General features: G+C 42.8%; 1 protein-coding gene across 9 annotated transcripts in view; it reads right to left on the bottom strand.

Annotated features, from left to right (window-relative positions):
* The window catches only part of SEPTIN11 (septin 11), an 84,143-nt gene extending 57,482 nt beyond the window's left edge, over positions 1–26,661 (bottom strand). For all 9 annotated transcript variants that reach the window (XM_081060097.1, XM_081060098.1, XM_081060100.1 and 6 more), the window contains exon 1: positions 26,388–26,661. In XM_081060097.1, the coding sequence (XP_080916223.1) occupies positions 26,388–26,414 (27 nt within the window). In that variant the 5' untranslated portion in view covers positions 26,415–26,661. The remainder of the gene's footprint in view (positions 1–26,387) is intronic.
* Positions 26,662–27,931: the final 1,270 nt, after the last annotated feature.

The following is a 27,931-nucleotide window of genomic DNA, read 5'->3' as shown; positions in this document are numbered from 1 at the left end:
CACGAGTGCATTACTGTACAGAGGTCACCGTCTCCCCATGTCAGAAACAGTAGGAGAGGCAGCGCTGCCAGGCACACAGGCCCTACACCACCATGTGGGAACACATAAGGAAAGTAAGGTGGGTGATACGGGGAGTGGGGAAAGCAGAAAGCATGAGGAGGCAGAATCTGAGAAGAGATCCATTTCCATCACCAACTGCTGGAGTGGATTTCTTGTATTTCTCACCCCGAAGTAACAAGTCTAACCTACAGATTGCAGGTTCAAGTTGAGAAGCCTACAGCCTACATTCACTCATGTAAAAAGATGATCAAGCCTCCTTTCTTGGTTCTCTCTGGCAAAGCTATGAAAACCAGTTGCAGAGAAAAATCAACCAAAGCTCACACAGAAGATGGAAAGAAAATGCATCAGAGAGAAGACAGGGCGCAGTTAGCGGCCCTGACTGCTTAAAACCACATGACTTACCACATCAGAAATTCCTATCACTTCCTCCTCTGCTTCTCATAGATCACTGAGGAGCAATATGGCTGCATTCCAAAATAAAGAAACAAACAAAAACTTTTGGTAGTAAGGGCTAGGGAAGAAGAAATATTTTCTGTACCTCTCTCTACTAGTATTATGTGCAAGGATCTGGCAAGCCATTTTATCAACTCAATTATTCTAAAATAAAAAATGCATCTTTTGGGATGAGAGAACACCTCGCTTCATTCCCTCAGCCTACCTAGGAGAGAAGGCTAAAGAGGTTTAGCACTATAGATATTTAAGTTTAAACTAAAGAGAAAATAGTTATTGATTTAGTGATTATCCACTTTTCTTTGAGCTCATATTAAAAAATGAACCTTTTAAAGCTGGTGATATTTTCACCTTCAGGGAAACTAACATGCATAATTTCTGAAGCCTGCCCTGAGCGAGGAATTCGCTGTCTCACTACGTTGTTTCACTTAATGCATCTCTGACGGCATTTGAATTGGACTCACGTCCCTTTCCATGTACTTCTCTGTAGCGTGATACTTGGAACAGACGTTCAAACCACCAGCTTCTGTGGCACCAACACAAAATACCTGTTTATTTTTTTGTTTTTGTTTTTGGGTTTCCTAACAATCCAGGAGGCACTTACAAATAGTTTACTCAGGCATGTGGAAAACATATTCAAGTGTCATCTATCTAGGCAATAATATTTCTGCAAGTGCAACAAATGGCAAAGCATTCTAAAATCAAACTTTAATAAATTTAAAGTCACATATTATTTAATACCATTTTCTCCTCCTCTAATAAAAATTGGTAGTTGCTTCCTTCTGAGCTTCTTCCTAGGGTCTAAATTTCCTTCCCACCAAATATAATTTTTTTAAAGAGTACTATACTCTTTCCTCCACCTTATTCCATATTATATTGTGTAGCTGGACTAATCCACCTTAAAACAAATAAGCACACACACATACGAAGCTCCTTTAGCCATCACATTCCATAGCTAAAAATCCTCCAGGGCTTCCAACCCTATTTCTTCTTTAAATGACAGGCACTACCATTTCGTTGGGCTTATTTCACCATCTGTAACACAGATGAGAGGAGAGGGGTGGTGGAGGAAGGGTACATGAATAATCTCTAGCTCTTAAATGATGGGATTCCATCACTCACAAAGGGGGAAGAGAAGACATGTTGCCAGCACCTACATTGGAATGGCTAGCAGACTTCAACTAAAACCTTACCAGAAGTATTCAGTCATCAAAGCAGAAGTATAAAATACTTAAGCCAAATGAGAAGACACAACAGAGGACCGGATCCAAATGCAAATCAAATTGTGGGTTACCCTGTCCAAGAAGCACTACTTAATGTAGTTTTGAGACCACAAAACCAGCCTATTGTCTAGCAGAAAGCAAAACAACCAACCAGCCCATCTGGGCCTGAACCAATGTGACACAGAAAGCTCAGAGCCGTGGGAGGTCACTGTCACCAGGCCATCCCCACCCCAAGAGATCTCATGATTCTAGCCCCTTCCTTGAGCTTGAGAGTCTCCTATTTTGGTTTTTCGTGCAACAGTGAGAGAATCACAAGTCTTAGATTATATACTAACACAAGTACATGACTGTGATGGATATAGCCGTAACTCATGTATCCAAACAGGTGTTTTGGATTTGAATCCTAAAAAGATTCAAGAGCTCCAAGCCAAAAAAGCAGAAAAGATTGAATGAGGATAGAAAAAGATTCACTATTTCTCCTAATAGGAGAAACCAGAGCTCTCTGTAACCATGAGTGTCGTAATGTCCTTTACCATGTAAAGAAAACAGCACAAACACCCATATACCATACCTACCACGCAGCCCAAGAAACGGAACACTACCGAACGCTCTGAAGCCCCGAGTACCCTGCCTGATGGCATCCCTTTCCCTCAGGCCCACCCCACCACCAGAGGCAAACACTAGCCCAAATTTGCATTAAATCATCTTCCTGTTTGTCTTTATAGTGTTACCTTATAAACTGCCGTCAGCACACAGTCACTAAGAATTCTAACATCAAAATAACAAGTGCTTCTGTCTGTCTCCACGTCATCTATCTGGAAACTCAATGCTCCTCCGTGGGGGAAATGAGTGGGGATTCAAACGCGAGGAGTTACTTTAAAGGAGTTCTCAAGTGAGCTCAGAGGTTCCCTGGGACCTCCTGGGGAAGCTTTCAGGGCTGCACAAGTCCCTCCTTTTCCAACCACCGACCTGGGAGGCTGGATCAGCATCAGAGCGAATGAGAAGCAGCTCTGAAGACCCAGCGATCTTCTCTTAAGTCAGACATTTAAAAAGACTCGTGAAAATGTAAAACAATGCATCTCATCTCCCTGACTTTTTTATTTTGAAAAGTGTAGTTATATTTCATAAAACTGTTATTTATATTGACATGTAATGAGATCACTGATATTTTTAATGAGTCAATAAGGAAGTATTTTTAAAACTTCATAATAGAAGTGGATTTAAATTACAACAAAAAATCCACGGCAATGGCTATGGGAAGTACTTTGTGTTGGTATAAAGTTTACCAACTACCAAAAAATGTCCCAAACTGACACTGTGATAGTAAACACTTTGGGATGGCACAGAGGGCTTTCACATGGTCTTCTGTTTTGTCTGTAAGGCGACGGTCATTCTTTAGTCCACAGGCGAGAGGTGCACACACAGCCGGCACCAACAGTAACCTTGAACAAGAGCTTATATTTTATGCAAAGGGGGGGCTCATATAAATATCCACCTGTCCTGAGAACCTGTTAAACTTGATTCATTCCGTCTATAACCCACCTCCAAAACTGTTAAAAGATGTTTTTCACCATAAATTAGTCAGTGACTAGGGTCCTAAACATAAGCTAAGCGACTGGCAGGGGAGTTGGGGTTTTCTCCGGTGGGCAATGGGAAACCACCAAAGATGTGCCGACAAACCACCTATCCGGACCGTTTCAGGCCCGCTGTCCTTGGATTGGTGGTAGAAGCAAAAGTCAGGGGATTTGGCACCAGGTCTGAGTCTGTGGGATGTAAGCAGGTCACTTACTCTCCTGGGTCTTGGCTTCCTTCTCTGTAAAATGAAAGAGCTAGATGGAGGACATGATTTCTTTAAGTCTTTCCTTCTCGACAATCTATGAAAACCCCAAGCAACAAAAACCACAAGTGGCGTTCACTTCGCCTCCAAAGTATCTCATACAGGGCATGGCAGAGTATCACCACGGGTTCCTGAGCTGTAAACAGTCAACAAGCACCACAGCTACAAGGTAACTAAGGAGGAAGAGGGGAACAGGAAGAGGAAGTAGAAAAGTCCAACACAGGACACCCAGGATGTGTTAGTCCAGATTTCAGCGGCCACAGGTAAAACTTATGAACACCACCAACATGAAAAGAGAGAGAACCTAATTCTTTAGGTTTAAAGGACAGGCCTACAGCTGAGTGATCAAAGGAAAGGTGGCCAGGGTGAAAAAGGACAGACCCAAAGCCCAGAAGCAGTAATCCTGGGGCTCAAACAAACCCTACTCCTCTACAGACCACAGAAATGCCTTCATGTACAAAGGCAGCTAAAAGTGATATCAATTCACCAAAACTGTTAGAGATAATGATATAAAAAGGCCCGTGAAGTGCACTGAAATAGTACCAGGACCACCATCCGGAACAGTAGCTTATCGCTTTAAATGTATACAGAACTAGCTCACATTCGTAAGCTTCTACTCATATGCCAGGCAGTATTCTAAGTGCTTTGCATGCCTTAAAGTTTACACCCTCACAACCCTGCAAGATAGGTAGTATCACCCTCATTTTACAGATGTAGAAATTAAGTCACAGAGATATAAAGAAACTTGCCCAAGGTCTCAGAGCAAGGAAGTAACAAAACCTGGACTTTTAACCCACTGTAACACGATGTCAGTGATTCACCTCAGCATTTTTTCCATATGAACACATTTTAGTTTCTGTCCTGTTTGCTTGCCATGTGTCACATTTTCACTAAAGTGGAAGGGTAGGTGTGGGATGGTCTGATGAAATACAATACGTGCTGAGATGGGGAGTTGCACTGTTGATGGCAGAGCCCTGGAGAGATGTCCCGCTCTGAGCATAGGCAAGCAGGCTGCTTCCCTCATGCATGCTTGTGTGGCCGTCTCATACTCACACGCATGTGTGTCTCATGTACACACTCACTGACAAGGTCCATCTAATCCCCTCACCACACAGCAACATGCAGGATTACCTGTGACCTGACCGAAGGAAGGGCTGCTGGAGAGCAAGGCCAGAGCTTGGAAGAAGAGGCTGACCCATTCCTCAGCCCGGCAGACTGAAGCAAAGCCAGAGTAGAAAAGCAAGGACCCCAGGAGGGAAGAGGATTTTGTTTGTTTGTTTGTTTGTTTGTTTGTTTGTTTTAAGGATTTCAACTCTAAAGTCTTGCAAAAACTTCTCACTTCCATTAAGACCAACTAACTCAGGGCATGTCCGCAGATGCTTAATTTTAAAGCAGAATAGGCACTGATTTCAAGAACTCATCACTCAGGACCGTCTCAGATACATTTTATTTTTTAAAATGTGTAACAGTCACATTTAGGTGGCTCTGAGGTCAGAAAAAATTGAAATCCTGGTATCATTTACTTACTATGTGTGTGACTTTGCGCATGTTATTTAATCTTATTGAGCCTGTTTTTCATTTGTAAAATGACATAATAATACCACCTACCCCTAAGTTTGTTGACAGAATGCATATAAAGCGCTTAGGCAAAAAAAAAAAAAAAAAAAAAAAAAGCGCTTAGGCACAGCACCTGCTGTATAGTGAGCATTCAACGTTATCACTTATTATTATCAATAAAAGAACATTATTTTGATCTATAAACCTGGAAATAACCCAATTGAAATGAGTGTTAAAATGGGATCTCTAACCCCAAACAATAAATGTCTAACTCAGTTAAAGACCCAATTGCTAATCCAAGGAACGCTTTGTTTATCTTCCATCCAGCACAGTGTGTACTCATATGCTGATTACAAGTTAGGTGTTAATTATCTCATAAAAGTTTCTTCAGATCACAAAGCATTAAATGCCTGTGGCCCACTAAACGGCTGGATTTTTAAGCTCTGTTCCTTTTCATGTCCTGGGTTCCAAGCTCTTTCCTTTCTTTCTCCTCTTTGAGTTGTTTCAAAATTTATTAGTTCAGGACATCTTCCACAGGAGAAATGGACTCTGTTTCATAATAGTTGCTACATTCTTTGTCTCCTTTAAATCACTGACCAAAAGACAAAACAGCTGTAAAACTTAATGAAATGAACTGCAGTGAAGAGTGAACTACTTTTCCAAAAAAAAGACACCAGAACTAAGATGGCACATTTAAAGCTTCTCTATAGCAAGACACCAAAGACAAAAGTAGAGATACACAGCAGACTGAGAGAAGAATGAATGTCAATAAGATAGAAAGAAGTAGTCCAGCTGGGAGTAGAGGGAGGGAGAGCAGGGATGTGAGTAGGTTACTCACAGAGAAATAAATACAAATTGCCAGTAACCATATGAAAAGATGTCCAACCTCACTATAATTACAGTAAGTTGGGTATCTTAACCACATAGAAGTTGTATCTTGTGGAGCCATCGGCCATCTTTACTTCAGAATTACTTTAGAAAAGTAATTTCTGTTCCCATATTTCAAAAGCTGAACAGAAAAGTCACTGGGACAATCACCTGGCATTTCATAAGCAGCCTCTCACTGGTTCATTCTGATCTTTTACAATGACCAGTACATCACTGAATAGCCCCAACGTTGTGTCCATTTTAAGGTAGTTTCCTTTCCCCACTTTCTCAAGTGAACACTAACTACCCACTTCCAAGAAGCTCATAAAAGTCTTGGCATATTCGCAAGAGTTGTGTTACACAATTTTCCAGACAAGATTCAAAGATCATAATTAAGACATATTTAGCTAAAACAACCACTATAATATTCTGTTCCAGAACACTGCATATAGTGATTTAAATTTTAAAAATAATTAGTGTTACCGTTCACCAACACACATTTCAGACAGATCTGCATGAAATCTGTGGTGCTGTTTTTAAATTTTATATTTAAATATCAATATCTTAAGTGATAGACTTGAAAAAAATCCCTCTGTAATTAATACAAAAAATAAAGTAGCATGGAATAGTATTGTAAGCACTGGCTACAAGTTAGTCAGGAGTAAAAATTTCAGCTCTGCTTTTGAGCTGAATAACTTTGGGGCAGGTTACTTCTAAGTCTCTCTCTTTTTTTCAATTGTAAAGGGCGGATAATATCTCTAGCATAGGTTTGTTACAGTTTCAACTGAGATAATAGAAAGCACCTGGTGTGGTATTTCCCACATCAAGCAATTTCATAATAGACAATATTTTATGTTTTAATTTTCTCTCTATCAATTCAATGTCAGTTCTGCTAGGCATTTATGTATGTTTGCATAATATATACATATAGATATCATATATTAACTTTTAAAATGTAAATAACTTAGTCTTCCCATGAATCCTAAAGCCTCACTTCCACAGGACATAGATGTCTTTGAATAACCACTTCTCACACTATTATTTCTAGAACCTTCTCCAAGCATGTCAGCTATGTGAAAGGTAATAAGTAATGAAAATGAAAATACTGAAAGCACAACCCTAATTTTCACACAGAATAGCTTCAGGAATCATTGCTATATATATAATTTCAATAATTAGGAAAAATAAGCCCAGAAGAAGGCCCTGAATACAGCATCAGAGAGAACTAATTACCTATACCACGACTGAAGCTGCCTGACCCCGTCACACTGCGGTATTTCTCATGGGCAGGAGTAAATTACATTATGCCCTGTCAACTCTAGTTGGAATGGTCTGAGCAACCCAGGGCTGAGACAAGAAACAGGTGAAATAAAACACTGAAATCTTCAGCCCATGGCAGTTGTGGTCACTTCTCAGCTGTCCAAAGCTCCCTCTGTCATGTGCTCAGCCATTCTATTATGATAACTGAAAAATCCTGGGGAAAATTTAGCAGATTGTTAAGTTCTTGTTTGTTCCATACTCTCCTTCTAGGATGTTATGCCACAGTCATTTTTACTGATTAAGTACATAGACGGAAACCTTGGCCTGTAACTGCAGTTATTTTTGAAGCATTTATTGAGAAACTCCTTGCTGCCAGGAACTATTCTTTATTGTACTTAAGAAACAAAAGTGAATAAGGCATGAAAACTAACATGGTACAACAAAATATCTGTTCATTACAGGAACCTAAGATAAATGGGAATTCAGAAATCTAGTCCTCCTAACTGCTTTGGTGAGGAGAAAGCTAAGAGACCTGGAGAGTGTTGAAGGATGAGGAGGTGTAGAGTGAGAAGAAGCCAGGAGAAAGTGATGTGCAGAAACGGAAGTGTGACTGTGACGAGCACAGGTCGTGCAAGGAGCAGAATGGCCATTATGGAAAGAAAGGTGTCAAGTCAGGGAATGGCGAGAATTGGAGAAGTGTGCTTTGATCTTGAAGAGAACAGATGATGGAAGGACATTTTTGCAGAAATATATTAAGTGGGAGGGGAGACAGATTCAGCCTCTCCAATACTTTTCTCCTTTGGAAAGCCTTTTAGCCCAATAAAAAGGCCCTTTAGTTCTACAGTTTGTACACAAATACTATGAAATGCTTCTTAAGAACTGGAGTAAGCACTGGAATTTTAAACTAATAGTTAAAAGGGACCTGAAATATCGGAAGTGAATTTCTAACTAACCCTCTGGTTCAAGGTAGTACAGAAAGCTCCCATTGCCAAGTAGCTGTTTGTGATGGCTCTTTAATTGTATTTATTCAGCTGGAGTACAATCTGATCTTTACGAACCACGTAGTTGGTAGGGTTTCGCTTTCTTCTATGAATTGGATTTTGGGTAGATTTCTTTTTTCTAATTTTGTAGGAAAAATGAGAATGCATATTTTTATTATGAATTCCCTTGATGCCTAAAGTCAAAAGATGTATTCTATTTGATTAGGGGTCTGAAATACGATTCGGAGGTCATAACATCTCTCAAATGAACATTTCCCTGTCAGAGTTGAGCTCAAATGTCTCTTATTTTTATAATCCCCAAAATACGAAAACGCCACGTCTACAAAAGTTTGTTTGACAAAGCCAATATTCAGTAGGTTCAATTTAGAAAACTAGCAGAAGAAAAGATCTCAAGTTTACGACACTGCTTTCTGTGGGCCCATGTGCCCCATCACCACCGCCACCACTACCAAACCAGAATTAGGATTCAATTACAATGACAGGGTAATGTTTTCAAGAGTTTCAGATTCTCATTACAAGGTGTAATATTAATATAACTGCATATCAAACTATTGGGCTTTGACCAAGACTTCCATTCCGACTTGCTTCTGTTGGCCTGAAAAAGTAGAAACAAATCCAGCATTGGACTTTGGCGGTAGCCTTCCTTTTCTTCCAGGCTAGGCTTCTGAAGCCAAACATAACACGTGGAAGGAAGACTGTTCCACGTGCGCATTTCTCAGTAAAAATGCTCCAGCATAACAGTGTTTGAGCAGGATAAATTGAGAAAGCCTGAGTGATCAAATGACCACATAAAATAAAATGCCAAGGATGTCTTTAGAAGAATAGGAAGAAACCCCAATACTCCTTACTACCCTTTTGCTCAAGCTAGTATTTTGAATCATAAAACTACCATTTTTGTAGTTCAGAAACAGTGGAAATCAACTACTTTGTGTAATTCAACCTACCACTTGGAAATTCTGCAGAATTAAAGGTAATTTTGCCACATTTTTTCTGTTGAAGATCTAACCAGTATTTGCTTCTTAAAAACATTATGGAAGAGTAGGCTTTTGGAAAAAAAGGTATCAAAACTCATACAAAAACAAAAACAGAAATTTAACCTATAAAAAATGTTCTAACAATTAGAAAAATGCTAAATCAACCTCCTAGGAAGATGTTTTCTAAATAGTCTGTTTACTAAATATCTGCTTTTATTGTTTTCCCAAGACTCTCTAAACATCACGAATTTTTCCTAGAAAATACATTTTTCTATAGACAGGAAGAAAATAGGAAAAAAAAGGAGAGTGCTGGGCTCCTGCTGGACAGGAAAAGGTTAATGAGAAATTTAAGCCTTGCTCAACTCCTCAGGCCTCAGCTTCCTCATTGCAAAGGAAGGCCCTTGATCAGGTGATCTCTAGCTCCAGCACTAACAATTTATTGCAATTTGGGGTAACAGACCATATTCTACCTATATCCACTTGCATTTTATATCATCCTACTGCCAGCTCATAAATAATTTCACAGCCTGTAAGGAATAGCCATTAACTGTTATTGGACCTCAACCAAAAAGACAAAAATCCAGCCCCCTTCAATATACATAGCACATGTTTTTGGAGAGGGACATTTGCACGGGCTAGCACACACTCAAAAATTCCTCTGCTCCTCTTCTGTGGGTCCTAGTCACACCATACAACAGTCAACTTTGGTTCTACTTCTCCCAGTTTGATCTCCTACAGCGCAAATCTGTTTGGAGATGTACTGTTAAAGGAAACAACTGAAAAGTTTGGGTGCTGCCCTTAAACAATCTATACACTCTCATCTCAGAATTCAAGCAATTGCTTCACTTCTATTTTAAAAACAAGCACATTTTGCACAAAAAGAGCTTTTAAATGTTCAAATGTCAAAGCATTCTAAAAGGCATACAAAAAAAACAATAACAAAAAACCCTTTAATGGTTTCTTTATTCAAATACAAGAAAAATAAATGAATTATTTCCAATGGAAATCAGATTGCAAATTGGCAGTCTCGACCCACAAACATGTTTATGTGGCCCACACAGTATTTTAAAAATATTTGATCTGGTTGCCAGCATTTTCAGATGGGGAAATTTCACTTCAAACTCTAAATGTCCATCTTCTCCTGAAAAACTAAAAACGATGGCACCATGAAGGTCCTCGTTTCACCAGTAAGAGCCAAGATGTGGCCTGTGCTTGCCCATTTACAGCAGTTTGAAGATCTAAGCACTGTCCCTTTTGGTATTTTTCTCCCTCAAATATATAAGCGAAATGATGAAGCTCACCCAAGTCAAAGATGGTTTCTGGATTTCTCTTCCTAACTCTTACCATGCCAAAATTCGTTAGACCCAGAACCCAGCTGAAGCCTTCCAAAGCCGTGTGAGAAACCATCGACCATGAACTATCTTAAAGCGATTACATAAGGGAAACTTCTATCTCTTATTAACGTTATGGCTATACCAAGTTAAGCATTTTTCTAACTGCAGTAAAGTGGAAGCATTAATTGAGATCTAGATGATATGAATTTTTTATTTTCGTTTTCAAGATGTTATGGCTAAATTTAAATTTTGTCTAAATCTGTAAGCTTAATACATTGAAAAACCCAGCTACCATGTTTCCCCGAAAATAAGACCTAATCAGAAAATAAGCCCTAGCATGATTTTTCAGGATGACATCCCCTGAACATAAGCCCTAATGCGTCTTTTGAAGCAAAACTTAATATAAGACCCGGTCTTATTTCCGGAGAAACACGGTACTCTTACTAATCTTGTACCCTCTTTGCTGAAAAGAATTGCTGTCATTGCCTAATAAGGTCATAGTCATTTCAAAAGCCTTAATAGTATCTTGTCTGTACCCTGTATAAAAAGGGCTGAGCAACTGATTTGACAAAACACCTTCCTAAATCTTGTTCTCAGCCCCACCATGGATTTAAACACTGCTTGTCAAGTGGAGTTAAGAAGGCTCATTTCAAGGGAGTATTATTAGCAAAACTGGCATAAATCTTGAGTCCTGGTAGTATTAACAGGGAGGGTGTTACCCAGCTGTACACTATCTCCATGGTCCATGGAATAAAAGCAAATGGAACTAAACTGCAATGTAGGTGAGAAGATTACACAGAGCTCTTCCCTGGCTCCTCGGACTGCGGCTAACAGAAGACAAGGGAACACAAAGGGCAGACACTACTGGAGATTTGGCCACGGAAAAGAAACAACATCCTGTTGCAACTATAGGTTTGCCATTGTTCAGAATGTTGCTGAAATTTGTAATAGCTCTTCTTCTAAAGCATATTATCTTTTCCATCAATAAAATAGCTGAGCCAAGGCCTGGGAGCTTTTCTGATGATACAAGATCCTTTTACCATCACAAATTCATTCCCCTTAGAACCCGAGATCCTAAGTATAGGGTCCCAAATTTAGAATATACGTATTCTGCACTCTATCATAAGGAAGAAAATCATTATTAGCTCCTAAATTCAACCACAAAAGCACAGCAACCATTTTGCTTTATGTTATGAAAAAAATTTTTAAAAGTATTTTTAAATATCATGGTGCAAGCATTATTTCCCTCAGTGTGTCCACATGACCAAAATGTGCTTACAAAAGTTTCTTTTATAAAAAGAAATCCAGAAAACAAACAGGCATTTCCCATAATAATTTACACCAGTAACAGGCATAAATTCTCAGCCCAAAAGATAACATTTCATAAATGACTTCTTTATCCTGGTTAATTATAAAAACATTTCTCTCCAACATGAATATTTATAATACCACAAGTAGACTTAGAAATAACATCGCTGCTCTAAAAGAGGTCATGAGAATCTGCCATTTTAAAACCTAGGTAGGAGTGACGTAGAGCTCCAAGTTTTAACTCAGCCAGTCCGTCAACCTGGCACGGACGGTAGAGCAGAAACCACGGGGCAACTCAGTGTCTGCTCAAATCCAGCTACTACTCTCCAGAAATAAGTGTTCCAAGGAGATTGGACTAAAAATGATCCTCAGCTTGCTTTCTACTCTTTAAAATTCCTACAACTCTATAGCACTGCTGGCATTCAGTAAAGCTCGATGATAAATACTGCATATGGATAATGTTTAAATGTTTAAATTATCCATGAACCCAAAATTCAATATAAGCACAAATAAACAAAGCCTGGCACAGTAACCGTTACATCTCTGGACATAATAAAAAGCTGGACTTTTTATTATGAGGATGATGGCGATGAACTATTTCAAGCACACAGAATATCACTCATCTATGTACTCACTACTTATGGTCAAACCGTATCTTTTACCATCCATATACTATACTTCAAGTCTTTATTTTAATCACAAATACATTTGAAGATCCCTGAGTACCTCTCCCTCATGCCATTCCGCTCCCTCCCCCAGCTCCCCAGCTTAGCTCTTAAAACAAAGTAAGATAAGAATGTGCCCGGGATTTACTTCAAAATAATATGGAGGGGAGAGGGGGAAGTGAAGACAGGAGGTTGGAGAGAAGGGAAATAGAAGACGTAACTTTGGGTTGGGTGGGAATGTAGGATATAGCATAGGGAATACAGTTAATAATACTGTAAGAACTACGTAATGTGTCAGATGGGTACTAGACTTCCCAGGTGATTAGTCTGTATAGAATATAAATGTCTAATCACTATGTTGTAACCCTGAAACTAATATAATATTGTATGTCAACTGTAATTGAAAAATAATTTTTCTAAAATCATTTTTTAAAAGATTGGACTAGGTCATATGATAGAAGTGTTCACTATACCTTCTTCTCTCTACTCTTGTGTATGTTTGGAATTTTCCTTAATAAAAAAAGTTTGTCTAAAAAATGAGAGAGAGAGAGAGAGTGAGAGAGAGAGAGAGAGAAAGAAGGAGATCAGATTATACCTACTTCCAGACTATATCCCTAAAGCTTCACTATACAATATGGTAGCCCCCAGCCACATGTGACTATTTAAATTTAAATACAAATTAATTAAAATTAAAGAAGATAAAACACTTAATTCTATAGTTGCATCAGCCACATTTCAAGTGTTCAATAGCCACATACAGCTGGTGGCAATGCAGTAGTAAAACATTTCTGTCACCACAAAAAGTTCTATCTGACAGTGCTGTTCTCCATTTGGTCAGAAGAGGATATACCCAATAGTCAGAAGACTTGGCCTGAGATCTGCACTTTTCATCTTGGGCAAGTCTTGAGTGTGGGTGATCAAATAAGTGCTGAAGGGGTTGGGTGAAGAAGAACATCTAATCAAAGCACCTCGGTTATTGTGAAGATCAACTTCACCCCCCGAAGTCTAATCACGGGAAGTATGTGGATCGCACAACTTCGGTGAGGACATCACTGCAGGGTGTGCCATGAGTTTAGGGGCCAAACCAATGTGCAAATTAGCAGGAACGTACCAACTATATATTTAAAGACAAGAAAAAACTCCTCAAAAATAATTCCAGTTTTAGTTTGAGAAATGGAGAAGTCACACATTTCAGCTTCCAATTTGTTAAGTTTTCTCCTCCCACTCCTTTTATTTTGGAATAGAAAAACAACTTTCTACTTATTTTTTTTAACACTCAATTTTCTCACAGTTGGGATTAAAAATTAAATGCAATTGCTGATGGGAGATTATCTAAGGATAGCTGGAATGAACCACTTGAGCCAAAAAGTCAAAGCACATGAATACAAATATCCAGGCAGGCTGACTATGAAAGCTGTGGCCCAAGTTTTCATCTACATCTAATGAAACAGTTTCTCTTTCCCAGACCGACTGAGTCCATCCTTGAATAACACCTCGTGAGTGTGTGTGTGTGTGTGTGTGTGTGTGTGTGTGTGTGTCCTTGTGTATACCTCAGAGAGAATGTAAAAGATCACAAAATAACCTTGACTTTCCAAAATGAGATTATTTTGCTATACAAAATCATATTCTGGACTAAGAGAAACTGATGAAATACGCAATGTTTCTAGCATCCTTTCATCTCTTTGAAATCGGTGTGTGGGGGGGGAACAACACCTAATAACCATTTACAGCAGGTATAAAATAAGTTAAATATGTCAAGTGAGTTAACTCTCCCAGAAACATTTGTATCTCAATTCAGGAAAAAGCAGTTAATTCTCAACCTCTTTTTCCCCATCTACCTGTGTGGGATAGCTATCTATACACAATGCTTCTCAGGCAGAGAACCCATGTATTATTAGAATATGGGAATAAGGGAGCAGAAATTGGCGTGAAGGGTTGTTTTGTGACAAAGTCCCTTTACCCAAGGCTATTAGGAACAGGTGTTGAATAATTTATCTAAAAAGGCATTTAAAGACTGGGATTTTAAAAACAATAGTATAACCTACACATTTTATTTCACCTTAAAACATATAAACATACATTCATTCACCACTTTTTTGACAAAGGTCCAATGTTATTTTCATTGTAATGGATCAGAGGAATTCCAATTGGAGGTGTCTTTCTAGCAGAAACCCATAGGCATCACCCATGATGTCCAGTTTGTTTCTTTCAAGTGGAGCCAGAATTTAAAAGAATTTCATTGCAAAAAATTTTCTCCAACTTTTAACAATTATCTTACCATATTTACAGCAGTTTCATTGTAGCAAAATTTTCACCTTTATTAAATCTTTCCAAAGCATCTAATTTAGAAGCAACTTTATTTTTGTACATCTATTTCATAAATTTACATAACATTATATTAAATTATGCAATTATGATGATTACTACAACTGGCATAAGCAGGTTTGGAAACAAATGACCCAATAAGCACCGGTACTTGCTTACTGATCCAGTAAGCATGGTGGGTACAGAAATGCATGTGTCCTAGTTCTCTCGTCAAAAGCATTTGGCATATTGTGGGCCGTCGTATGCTTTGAAGAGGGAATGGAGTGCACATATTAATCTGGCAGAGATTTCGAAAACATTCCCTCCAGATTCTGATAAAATTTTTCAATTTCCTTTTGTGTGCCCTTTTTATCCCAGCCGTAAGCCAAAAGGATACGTTTTTTAACTGTAGTTTAGGAGGAAAGAAAGTGGGGTTATCTTTATAGTACTCTTCAAATAACATTGTAAAAAAGGAAGAGAATGGAAATAAAATGGGTCCTACTCTCCAAATTCTGAATTAAGTTCCCGATATTGACTAAGAAAAAGGGGAGGGCAGAACAGTGGTTAGAAGAGCCTGCCTGACCAGACCCTCTCCATCATAGCAGTGGAGCATTATCTGAATCTCAGACCTCTCTCCGCACCTAAATTGTCGGCTTCTTAACAGGAGGAGCTAGGTCTGATACTTATGTAATTCCAACAACACGGAGCACACTAGAAACACTGAAGGCCCTAAAATATCCAATGGGTTGATTATGCGCCATCTTGAACAAGGCTGCTAGGCTCACGGTGAGAATGACAAACATGGCTTGGTAACTCACGCCTGAACTCAAGACTTATTCCAAGAGTTTGAACCTTAGTGAGAAGGAGATCCATGTGCCCAAAAGTAGATTTGGTTCTAGTTTGGTTTGGTGGCAAAGGAGAAGGCTTATGGTTTAGACATCTTCACACATGCATGGTGCTGGCTAGCGCCCAATGCTTGTTGAGTTAAAGAAAGGGAAAGAGGAAAACACTTTCAGGACTAAGAATACAAATTCTTCAAGAAAGAGATTTAGCAGTATTTAGCCGTGTCTCTAACTCCACAATATGCCTACACGAAGTCCCCGAAAGTCCTCATCACCCACAGCCTTGACTGGGTTATAAAATCCAACTGAGACGCCAGGTCTCTTCCACACAGTTTAAAAGCCAGCATTGGAACAGCAGCTAGCGGCAGCAAATGAATTCTTAGTCATTTCAATAGCTGAAACCTTATCTGAATTAATTTGTCAGCCTTAAGGTCATAAAATACCTTAGAATTTTGGTTTCTGAATGGGGCAAATTTGATTACCAACAACTAAAAGATTTGCTTAGAGGGCTCGGAGATAAAACTGGGCTTCAACTGAGGACCATTCAACATTCCCCAGGGGAGAAGTGATTAAGAGGTTGACTAAGGATGGGAAAGTATTTGAAAGGGACGAGGTATGTAATAGATAAGCAATTAAATCATTCCAGCAGGCGGAGGTATAGTCTTAAATTACCCACCCCCACAAAAAGTCAAGCCAAACTTTCAGGGGTAGAGCAAAGGTGACAAATTTGGAGAGAACTGGACAAATGAATCAGTTTGGTTTATGCAGTTTCTGAGGTTCCCTGCTACACTATTAGAAGCTGCCTCTGGGCTAGGCTCATGCAAAGTGAACAGATGATTTGAACAATTATCCTAAAAACTCTCCGGCAAATATTTAAATTAATCTGGGCCCTTAAAATTGCTTACTATTATTAGTTAATTAATATTGTTTCAAGACTTATTACCTCATTTTTTCTAATCTATGCAGACAGTGTATGTCCCAAAATTTCTCCGATTTTTCTCAAAACAGTTTTAAGCTTTGGCCCAAGTTCATAGCTCATGTATCAAAAACATATTTCCCCCCATATTCTCTGCATCTAGTTTCTAAGATATATAATACATAACTGACTTGAAATGGGTAAGTTAAATAAGTTCTAGAACAAACTAGGCACTAGGCACTAGGCACTCAGTAATAAGCACTTCCATCCTGAGAGAATGTGAGAGTCCCATGCCACAGAACTAGAAATGAAAATTATTGAAAAGTTTAGGTGATGTGTCCAGCTTTTTCTTTTCTGAGTCTAATTTTTACAACAATTTAAGTCTGCCTTCCAGTAAGTTGTAAAAACCTGATAAAAGGTCAGTTTGTTCTGAGCATATTTTTTTAATGTCCAGAGAAACTTGGTATGTTACAAAAGTTACATTCATGCTCCCTTATTTGCATAAGGTAAAAGAAGAGTCCCAAACCAGGAAACGAGGTGTTCTCACCTACAGTCCCCCAACATGCAGGGGCCTGAGACAAGGACATGCACGCGTGTAGCTACTTTGGGAATCGATCCAGAGGGATGGGAGTGGGGAGTGGGGACTGGGCCCCGTGAACCAGAAAAGGACACACAGACATCCTAATGGTAGCTACAGCGCTACCCCCCTGGGGGCTGGAGCCCATTTGGGACCCTCTGAGGAGCCATACAGACTCTGCATCGCAAGTCTCCTACTGTGTGACCAAAGAGAGAAGTATTTATCCACCAGCTTCCAGCTCATCCGTCTAGGGTTGGCCCTCGGGATGGTAACTCCCTTGGACATCCAGATATCCACATAGGTCAGAAGAGCGAAGCAGAACCCAAGTGGCGACAGAAGAGACGCCTGGTGCAGAAAACTGTAGACACCGACCTAAAATGTGCATGGCAATACCTAGACCAAAAGGTAGACTGAGAAGATGTGGGCCAGCACAAGTCTTATCCAACTGATCCCAAGGATCAATTTCCATCCATCCAACCAAATGTTTATCAGTAGGGGGTACACAACAGTCCCCTCCCTGAAGTCTGTGATAGAGGCCGAGGACACACGAATGTGTGCAAGGCTAGCAGAACATACTCGCACTGCGGATGGAAATGACATTCACAATTATATTTGATGATCCCTTTTCATTTAAAAACCAAATTAACTTAAAGAAAAAGACAGGGGTGGGGATATCACCGCTATAGGAATTCAAAAACAGGAATTCAAAAAATTGAAGAGTGGAGGCTTTGAGAAGAGAGTATATTTGGTCTGCGACTAGAAAAAGGGAAGACTGCATTTCACATGTGGGAGGGGAGAAGGGGCAAATGCTAACTTCCTCCTGGGTGTGGTGCGATGGCAGTTCTGTTTTGAGCCCTGTCTTTGGTAGAATGCCGTTAGTATATCAGTATTTGTTTCCCTGTCACGGAGGACAAATATTTCCTGCATCATTGTAAGCACTTTGTATCCTAACTCATTTAATCCAGTGAATCTTTGAGGAAGGTACTGTTATTATTTTACAGATGAGGAATGTGAGGTCCACAAGGTTAAGTCACTTGCCTAAGGCCCCAAAGGAGCTTAAATGGCAGAGCTGATACCCTAGAACCCCAGCAGTCTGGCTCCAGAGCCCACATTCTTGACCAAAATGCTATATATTACAGACTCTCAGTAGAGAGAAAACAAAGCACGGAAAAGAAGGGTACCATCTGATGCGTCTGCCTTTAGGAACAGACGGGCTGGGAAAGCACTGATTTGGAAACATCCCAAGGGAAATAATTCTGTCACGCAGCTGGAAGTCCTAATGGCCTCAAAACCATTTCCCAGAGAGTACAGTCCCAGAGCTGGGGCCAAAGCGAGCAGCACAGAAGGTCTTCCCGAAGGTCACCACCCATCACTTACTTGGTGCTGATGCTACTGCAAGCTCATTGTGAGTAAACAACAGGAATAATCATACTCTGCCTTCTATTCATTCAGTCTCTCTCTCTCTCTCTCTCTCTCTCTCTCTCTCGCTCTCTCGCTCTCTCGCTCTCTCGCTCTCTGTCTCTCTGTCTCTCATTCTACCACGTCTAGCTGAAATCAGAATAGGACAAATAGAGTGAGAAAAATCATTACAAACAGGGAGACAATTTTAAAAAATAGTAAAGACCTCTGGCTCTATAGTAGGTAGACTGACTAGGAAGGTATGGTGAACTCTTACTATTCAACATATTCCCTACCCCTCCCTAGCGAAGGATTTACTTCCCAATCCTATGGCCCTCAAGCTTGGCCAAGCGACTGGCAGAGCCACTCTTTGTAGAAGACTGATTATCCACCTCCATCCTCTTGAATTTGAGTGACCATTTGCTTTGGCCAGTGAAGTTTGTATGGAAGTGACCCACAGAAGCTGGAAAAGTCAGCTCAGGGTTTAGCATGTCTCTTTTTCCTCTGCCACTAGACTGTCAATGTCCAGAGAGAGGATGTGCCCTCAGCCTGGGTCATGAGGCCAATACAGCATGGAAAAGAGCTCAGAGGACTGAGTGAGAAATAAACTGCTGTGTAAGCCACCAAAACTTGGGGCCAATCTGTTACCTCAGCGTAACTTATACCAACTGACAGATACAGATGGTAGGTCTGTATGTAACTAGTTCCAGAGCCATTGCTTCTAAAGCCTATCTCTCCCACTAACTGGCTGTACCAAAGTAGGTAGGTGACAACATTTTTGTGTCTCAGTTTCCTTCTCTATGTTATTTCCTTCTCAGGAATGTTTTGAGGATAAACTGAAATAATTGTCTTGATAGTAACTGACATAGAAAAAAATGTAAAACCAAGACGCTGAGCAGACTTCCCGTACCTACAGGTTTTTGGTCAAGGCTTCCAACAGCAGGTCTGAGGAAATTTAATGTGCACCCTTCATAAGACCGCTGAAATTTATATTGGCCTGGTAACAGTACACAAAGGGATGAGACAAATAAAAAAGGTGTTAAGTCTTAAGAGAACCCTGGCTTATAACAGACTTTTCTCCTACTTTCATAGAAGCCAATGAATTTAAAATTTTCTTTATAGACAATAATGACTAGCATTTGCAGTCCAAGGTGGGAGGAATCCAGCCATTCTCCCCCTCACCCCCAACCTTGAGGATCTGTTGCTTCAGTGTCTAAGAACACAAGAACTTCTAGTTCTACATCTTGAGGCAGCACTCAACACAGAAGCCTGGCAGAGGAAGACCTTGGCTGGGGATGCCGTCACTGGACCCGTCCTCCTTCTCTCTGTGTAGATCCTCGGTCTTCACTTCCCCCATCCTTCAAGGGCCCCATTTGGCCACGAAAGGAATCAACTCCTCTTATCCTTTGTCATCGCCCCTCTACTCTCCTGAATCCTGAAGAATTATGTTAGACAGATTTTCAGGGTTTTCTATCAATCAGTTGCAAGAATCTGACATAGCCTAAGTTGAAGGACAAGGGGGACAGAATATAAAATGTGTAAAGAGCTGTGTGGTAAATATGCGTATATCTTAAAGAACGCGCCACATTCTGCTCTCTCCCCACACGTCCCACCGCATGTCTGTCCACTCTCTCTCCCCCTCCTGAACACGACGTTACAGCCACACCAGATTTCCTCCAGAGGCTCGGCCTCACTTCCAGAGCTGTGCATATGCTGTTCCCTTGACTTGGAACACTTTTCCACCTTACTTTCCTTCCTAAGTTCTATTGCTTACACATCCTTCAGAGAAATCTGATGACAGCAGCAGTGATGGCAGCTCAAATACTCAACCTCATAACCTCCGCACCTGCACAGAGACAGTGCACAGAAATATCTGATAAAGCAGATGGATTAAAAAGTCAAGAATGATGATCGATGTATAAAGCTATTGAGGGTTGTTTTCTTCTTAAATTTCTAAACTACCTACATTATGATTCGTCTATAAGAAAAAAAAATAGAAAAGTCAAAAAATCAAATTCTTCCCAAAGGAATGTTACTTAATTATCAAAAACAGGGAAATACATTTTATGTTATATATATTTTTATTACAATTTTCGAAATGCAAAGAAAAAGAAAGGCAGGAGCAAAGCTCCCTCTTGGGTACCAAAGACATACTTTTTGGAGCATGAAGCCCACCTCTCCACCGCGGCCCGTCCTTCCATCAACATATCACACTGTCCACATGGTCACAGCTCAGCAGGTGGACAGAATTCATCCACACAACTCACCTTCCTGAGTCCTGTGACATGAGCCAAGTACACACTCATTGGCCCAGATCCTTAAAAGGTGGCTCTAATGCCGTGGCTCTGGTTATACCAGGGAACAGACGCCTGATTTTCACCACAGGCCATGCCACAGATGCAAATTGGATTTTAGATCACCCAGCAAATTCTTTTTAGAAGCCTGTCTGTGTCACCTTAGCCCAAGTACTGTTTTTATGTTCAACAGCAGCTGCATTGATGGGCTGCCAGCAGGCCTGAGTGGGTCAGGAGAGGTATTGTTCAGCTGGAAGGGAGTTTTCTGTCAATCTGGATTTTAAAAAGGGGGGTATCAATTATATTGTAAAGTAGGTCTCCTTGGGGAAAAGGATAGAAGCTGCAGATCTGCTGGGTCTTTGTTTAAATCATGGTTCGGCTTCCCTTACCCCAATGGAGACAGGTCTGGCTGTGGCTATGAAAGACAGTTCCCAATAAATGATAAACTCCAAGAGCAGCTGCTACCCCCCACCGCTGCCCCAACCAAGTTTAAGGTCCTAGAAAGAGAAACACAGACAAAAACCTCTGATTGTAGCCTGCTCCACGGGGAGTCTAAGCTCTAAGGTCATTATCAGCTGTAGCATCATCAGTGGGTATAAACACTGGGTCTTTCGGCAATCGATCAAAGTAGGCCATCCAAATCATTTGTTCCATTGTCTGGACAGACACAGAGTGGTCCCTTCGATTCTGTTTCCTTCATTATATGAGTGTCCAAACAGTCAGACAGGGTCCACCCAGGCACACAGTTTGGTTTCTAAGTAGCAGTTTATTTGAGATGGGTTAAGCTCGCTGGTGTAAACCTCCTAAAGTTGATGAAAATACACTAGCAATCTAAGAGCTGTTATATCAGGCTAGTGATATGGGTAGTTTTATTCTTTTAATCAATTTTAAGGTCTATATTTCACTGTGATGTAGACACCTCATTTTTAAAGAAGATATTTTAAAAGATAAAAAAAATAATCTGCAGCTTTCAAATGATTTAAAAAGCAGAGATTACTGCCCGTCACACACTTCTCGGATTCCTTAATAAACGCTTATAGAGCCCCAGTGCATATAATTTATATCACCGATTAAGGAGTTTTAAGCTTTAACAGTCTCCCCTAGATGGCAGCCGCTTTATCATTTGGATGGCCATCTCCTGGACCTTTTTAAGCTCCACTAATCTTTCTCCAGATACAACAGCCAGAACCCTTCGGGTGGGGGCCACATCCTCAATTCGAGACATGGCACTTTCACAACAAAGGAAAATAACATTTCACTGTCAGTCCCTACTTGACTCCTGCTGAATACAAACCACATCTTCAGGAACAGTCTACAATGATCCTCAGACAGATAAGATCCTTTACCAGCATCATAACTGTCGACTCAGCAATAGGGACCTAATTCCCTTTATCCCTAAGTGGCTTACATATGCCACTGAAGTGTGTCACTTTAATACACACGGACAGTAAATCTCTCAGAAAATAAAACCTCCAGGTAAGAAGGGAATTTCTCTCTTGTGCACAGATACACCCCCAGCACCTGGCACGTGGGAGGTGCTCCATAGTGTTAACTGAGCGAATGAATGAACTTGGTTTTCCATTTCTTTTGGCTCAACAGACAGAACAATTAAACGTGCTTCTTGACGTATCACAGAGGAATCTCCACCACTGGAAAAGTTTAAACCCATACCTTCTCCGGGATAAAGTAGGAAAGATTTCTGCAGAGAGGAAGAGACTGAACCAAATGAACTCTAAGTCTCTTTCAACTCCTAAATTCCATGATTGGAGGAACACCACACTTTAAGAGAGTGCGGATCAGCCACAGAAAGCCTCATTCCCAGGTAGAGTAAAGTATCATCCTCTTTTAAAATAAAGATAATAGCTACCCTGGGACTTGGACGCAAAAATACTAACTCAATCCAAAATGTGGACACATCCCTAGGGGAGACATGCTCTTGCCGATCACCAGTTATACTCTGGAAACCGCAGATGCGCTTCACGGTCTTCTCAGAGCCAATCCCCAAAACCATGGGAAAATGGAGATGCTGAGGTTCGAGATTAAATGGAAATAAACAGTATCACACTAAACGGAAGCTTTTGTTTTCCAGTCAACAACAAATCCTTTTAAGAAGCATCTGAATTTAGCCTTGAGGTTTAAATGGTAATAACTGATATGTACTAGGCGCCCCCTTCTCTGAGGGGTTACCCTCCGAGACACCCTTGGTGCCTGAAACCTCGGGTAATACATATATGCCTATGATACAGGTTAATTTATAAATTAGACACAGGAAGAGATGAACAATAATAACTGATAATAAAATAGACTAAGAATATACTATGATAAAAGTTATGTAAATATGGTCTCCCAGCAAACTAGCATGAATTTCTCTTTCCTTCTTCACAGTTTCACGGATAGAAGATTCATTCTTACCATAAATCTTAGCAACCTCCGCATAAGATTTTTGTCTTTTCCTTATTAAGTCAAGAATTTTTACCTTTCCACTTAAAGGAATTACTTTATTGTTTCTCTTTGGCATATCCCAATTGCCAGCATCACTAATCTTGAGCTTGAAGGCCATTATTAAGCAAAATGAGGGTGACTTCCATGCAAGCCCTGTGCTACCAACAGTTGATCTGATAACCCCCAAGGCTGCTAAGTGACTGAATGGGCAGGAGCATATACAGTCTAGATACGCTAGACAAAGGGGGACAAAGGAATGATTCACATCCCAGGGTGGGACTAAGCAAATGGCTCATCATCATGCTACTCAGAATGGCGAGTAATTTAAAATGTATTGTTTATTTCTGGAATTTTCCATTTAATCATTTCAGAGATTGACCATGGGTAACTGAAATCTCAGAAAGTGAAACTGTGGATAAGGGAGGACTACTATCACCACTTCATAAAATAGTAAATACTGCATTTGACATGTAAAGATTTTTGCCCAGTAACATATCATATTTACCTGGAATATCACATTAAGATGTTCAAACTCAAGAACGTCTAAAATTGAAGGCAAATTATCTTGATTGAACTGTCCTTCAGTCTGGATGGGAGAAGCATCCCTCCTTTTGTAGGGAAAGGAGACGTGCTCATGTTTCCCTAAACAATGTTTTAAAAAATCCAACGCTAAAGGAATAACTAGGGAAACTCCACTCACACATAAATCAACCTTGAAGTGATTCTCTTCTCTCCACACCCTTTCTTTCTTTTGTTCGAATCAGTAGATACGGTAACAGGAGGAGCAGAGAATTCTAACTGTGAAGGATGCAGCAGAGATCCTTTGGAGCTATGTTTGGAGAATCTGCATTTACTGGAATTGTTTTGAAGACAAATTGCAGACACCACACTTGAGGCAGTAACCCAGTGAACAAAGTGAAACAATGCAGCAATTCCTTGGAAATGTATGAAAAGACTTTTCAACTTTGTAGTCAATTCCTGATTACCCATACCACAACTCAAAGAAAGTCTTCTGTTTTTCAACTGTAAGTAATTTAATTTTAATTCCAGGGACAACAGGGAATGTGCAGAGAAAGCAGTTACCTCTTCTGTACACACCCTTTAAAAAATCTCCCCTGTTATTTGAATGAGAGGTCTTAGACAAGAATTCTGTGGGATTAAGCTCACATCTGGTTGGCAGACCTGGTGTTGGATATGATTATGACCACACAACTAAATCTTAAATCCACATACTGTTCCTATTTAACCGACATATATGAACTAACTAATTTATAGAAAATGTGCAGCAAATTATTTCTTCCACCTCCCCCATGCCTCAAGAATGTACCAGCCATAGGTATTCCTGAAAAAGACACCCCCCCCCCACACACACACAACATTTGCATTCCCAGATGCTCTCCAGTTATCTAAAGTAGATGTTATTTCAGTTATCTGAGTCTGTACCCTGGAAATAAGTATTTTGGGGGGTGATTTAACCAGATAAACTTGACCTCTCGGGACCTCAATTTTCTCACCAGAAAAAAAAAGAAAAGAAATTTAGCCCAGAGACTACAAATTCCCTCAGTAACAACACTCTCTGACCACTAATTATCACGAGCATAATTTGTGTGCGAGAGGAGATCTGAATTCTTGAGTATGTCATTAAATATTAGAGTTTAAAACGCCGGAAAGACCCACAGTTAGACTTCAATATGACCACTGCACATTTTCTGACCACGGAGACGGTCTCTGAAAACACCTCGGCTGCAAAGCACCAAACTGAGTTAGAACCCCCGGGGAAACCCTGCGAACTGCTCGGGGGCGGCGGGGGCGGGGGGAGCGGGGGGAGCGGGCCCGCGGCCGTATCTGGGGAGGAGTGAGGAGGAAGAGCCGGGAGGCTGCGAGCACAGCCCGCACTTCTGGGGGTTCCGTGCTTCCAGTATCTCCGAAGGACTTTCGTCTATATCTATAAAATCTCTCAAGCCACCACCTGCAGCTATACAGTTGTGGGAAGGGGAAGAAAAGGAAAAGGAAAAAGAGTGGGTAGAGCGAGAAGAACCTCGCTGGAGGCGCCCCCAAAGCCGATGGGGCGAAAGTGGACTTTGAACTTCGACAAAGAAATGGGGAAAGAGAAAGAAAGAGGACTCCGCCTTTCCCACCCGGCTCTAGTCCTTTCACTCAAAAGGAAACGCCGCCGCCTCCCTCCCCTCCGCCTCCCACCGCGGCGCGCGGAGCCCGCACTGAAACCGCAGCCGGGCAGTCCCGCCGGGTCTGAGAAGCGCACAGCCTCGCACCCCGGGAGGCGCGGCCCCGGCCCCGCCCGCAAGCTCAGGGCGGGAGCACCGCCCGGCCTCTCTCCCTCGCTCCGGGCAGGGGCCGCCGATTCTCCACGCACCGCCCTCCCTTCCTCTTCCTACCGTCCCCGCCCCCTCGGCACGCCGCCCCCGGCCTTCCAGCCACAGAGCATTTTAATACCTCCACCCACCCCGACAAGGGGGCCTTTTGAAAACTTTGTCCACATCCTGGGCAGGGCCCGGTCCCCCGAGTGGGTGCCTGAGGGTGTCCGGGATCTCACAATGCCCCGGGAAACCACCACGGAAATCCCACCCCTTTCTGTTTGACCCGCTCCTACAACCGAGAGACACACAGGGTTTGGGCTAACCATTCCCATGCCCCAGTCGCCCCTTGCACGCGGGAGCCGGGAGGAAAGCCCCGCACCCGGCGCCTCTCCCGACTGTCACGAGAGAAAAGGTGTGCGCGGGGAAGAGAAGCAGCCGAGAAACACCGTGGCTAAAAGAATCCTTTTAAAGGGAAAATAGGAGAGGGGTCCTTTTTCTCCCACATCCCTGGAATCGGGGCGCAACGAGGCGGCGATACACTGTAGCATCACGGAATAGCCGACCCTGGGGGTTCCTCGCCTTCCCCAGTCCCAGACGCGCGCCCAAATTCATGCACACACCCACACCCACACCCACAGCCGTCACAGTCCGGAGCCCCCGCCCGGGTCCCCCAGACTCTCCCCCGGCACCCGCCCGAAAGTGGGGAACCACCCAGCGCCGGAGGAGCAGCGGGCGAGGGAAGCGAGGCCCCAGCACTCACAGACGGTCTCCCCACGGCCACGGCCATCGCGGCTGCGGCTCCGGCTTTGGCTGCGCGCGTGTGCTCTCCGCCACCACTGGCTCCTGCTCCGGCCCCGGCCCCGGCTCCGGCTCCGGCCCCGGCTCGCCTCCCCCGCGCCTCCCTAGCGGCTGCGCTCTGCTCGCACCCGGCTCCCGCACGCCGCCAGCGGCATCTGCTACCCCCCACGCCACCGCCCCTCCAGCTTTATTAGAGCAACATGGCCTCCCGCCTGGAAGGGACCATTTGCTTCCCCAGAAAGGGGTGTGAGACTGCGCGCCAGAGCTGAGGCGGTGGGAGGGAGGATGGTGGGTGGGCCTCCAGCCAGGGTCAGCAGGCTCAGGCCTCAGGGCTTGTCCTCCCGGAACGTGGCTGTCGGCCCCTCCGCGACCCTCTGCGGTGCCATCGAGACGCCCCCGGCCTACGCGCTGCCCGCCACCCCCAGCTCCACCACGTACTGCAGTCCAAGTAAAAGCCGGGGCGCGGAGGACCCAGTCCCGGGTCCCGCCACGCGCTCCGCGAAGCGAGCGGCTGGAGGAGTAAGAGACACGGGGGCAACACAGGTCCGCGGGGACAGCATCTCGCGGAAAGTCAGCCCCGGGCAAGTACGCCCCACCCGGACGAACCGGCTTGAAAGGGGTGCGGGCCATCAGGGAGAGCGGTGGGCGACTGAGGTGGGGGCTGGGCCGACCCCAACTAGGGAAGAGTTGCCCCTACACAGTTCTCTTCTGAAGGGAGAAACTGAAAGGCCGGCGGCGGCTGGACGCTGTCACTGAAGCGCGAGGCCGGGTGGGGGACCACGACGTAGAGGAAGCGGCCGTAGTAGCTGCTGCCGCGGACTCCCAACCACCGTCTGCTTGAGAGGAAGAGGAGGACGCCCCCGCTGGAGAATTAGAGCAGCTGGGGACTGCCCCAGAGCGTGGGGGCCGCGGCCTCCCCGGGTGTAAAGAGAGCCCGGCGGTCACACGTGGGGACTTAGCTGATTTTATTTGATGGCTGGAGACGGACCCAGCGACCCAGAGGGACGCGCGCGGGGTTGCAGCTGGGGCGCGCGGCTGTGGCCCCCCGCGGGTGACTGTGGAGTCGGTGTGACTCCGGGCGCGTGGGACTGGGAAGCTCCTCCGCTGCGGGGAAGGATTTTTCCAGCAGATGCTGGGGTGTGACTGTGTCACTGTGTGGCCGGCCGAAAGGCAGGGTCCGGGTGCTTGCCGGTTCGCGCCGCGCAGGGGCAAAGCCTGGGCGGCTCGGGGTGTCAGAGGTGCTGTAGATTCCCGCGGCCCTTCTCGGGGCCGGGGAGGAGGTCTACGGCGACAGGATAATTGAGGATAGCGACCGGTCGGGGGCGGGGAACCAACTGGAGTGCGGAGTGTGGGGAGGCGGTAAAGGGCTGTGATCAGCCCACCTGATTGCGCGCTCGGGGAAAACCCGGCCTATTGAATTCGGTAAAAGGCAAACTGCGTCTTGAGACTGGGGCACCTTAGAATCTGACCTGAGGCTGCCGGCAACCAGATTTCTTTGGTTCTTGC

The sequence above is a fragment of the Rhinolophus hipposideros genome (assembly GCF_964194185.1).
Source record: "Rhinolophus hipposideros genome assembly, chromosome: 1".
NCBI classification, from domain to species: domain Eukaryota; kingdom Metazoa; phylum Chordata; class Mammalia; order Chiroptera; family Rhinolophidae; genus Rhinolophus; species Rhinolophus hipposideros.
This window is presented reverse-complemented; position numbering and strand designations above follow the sequence as displayed.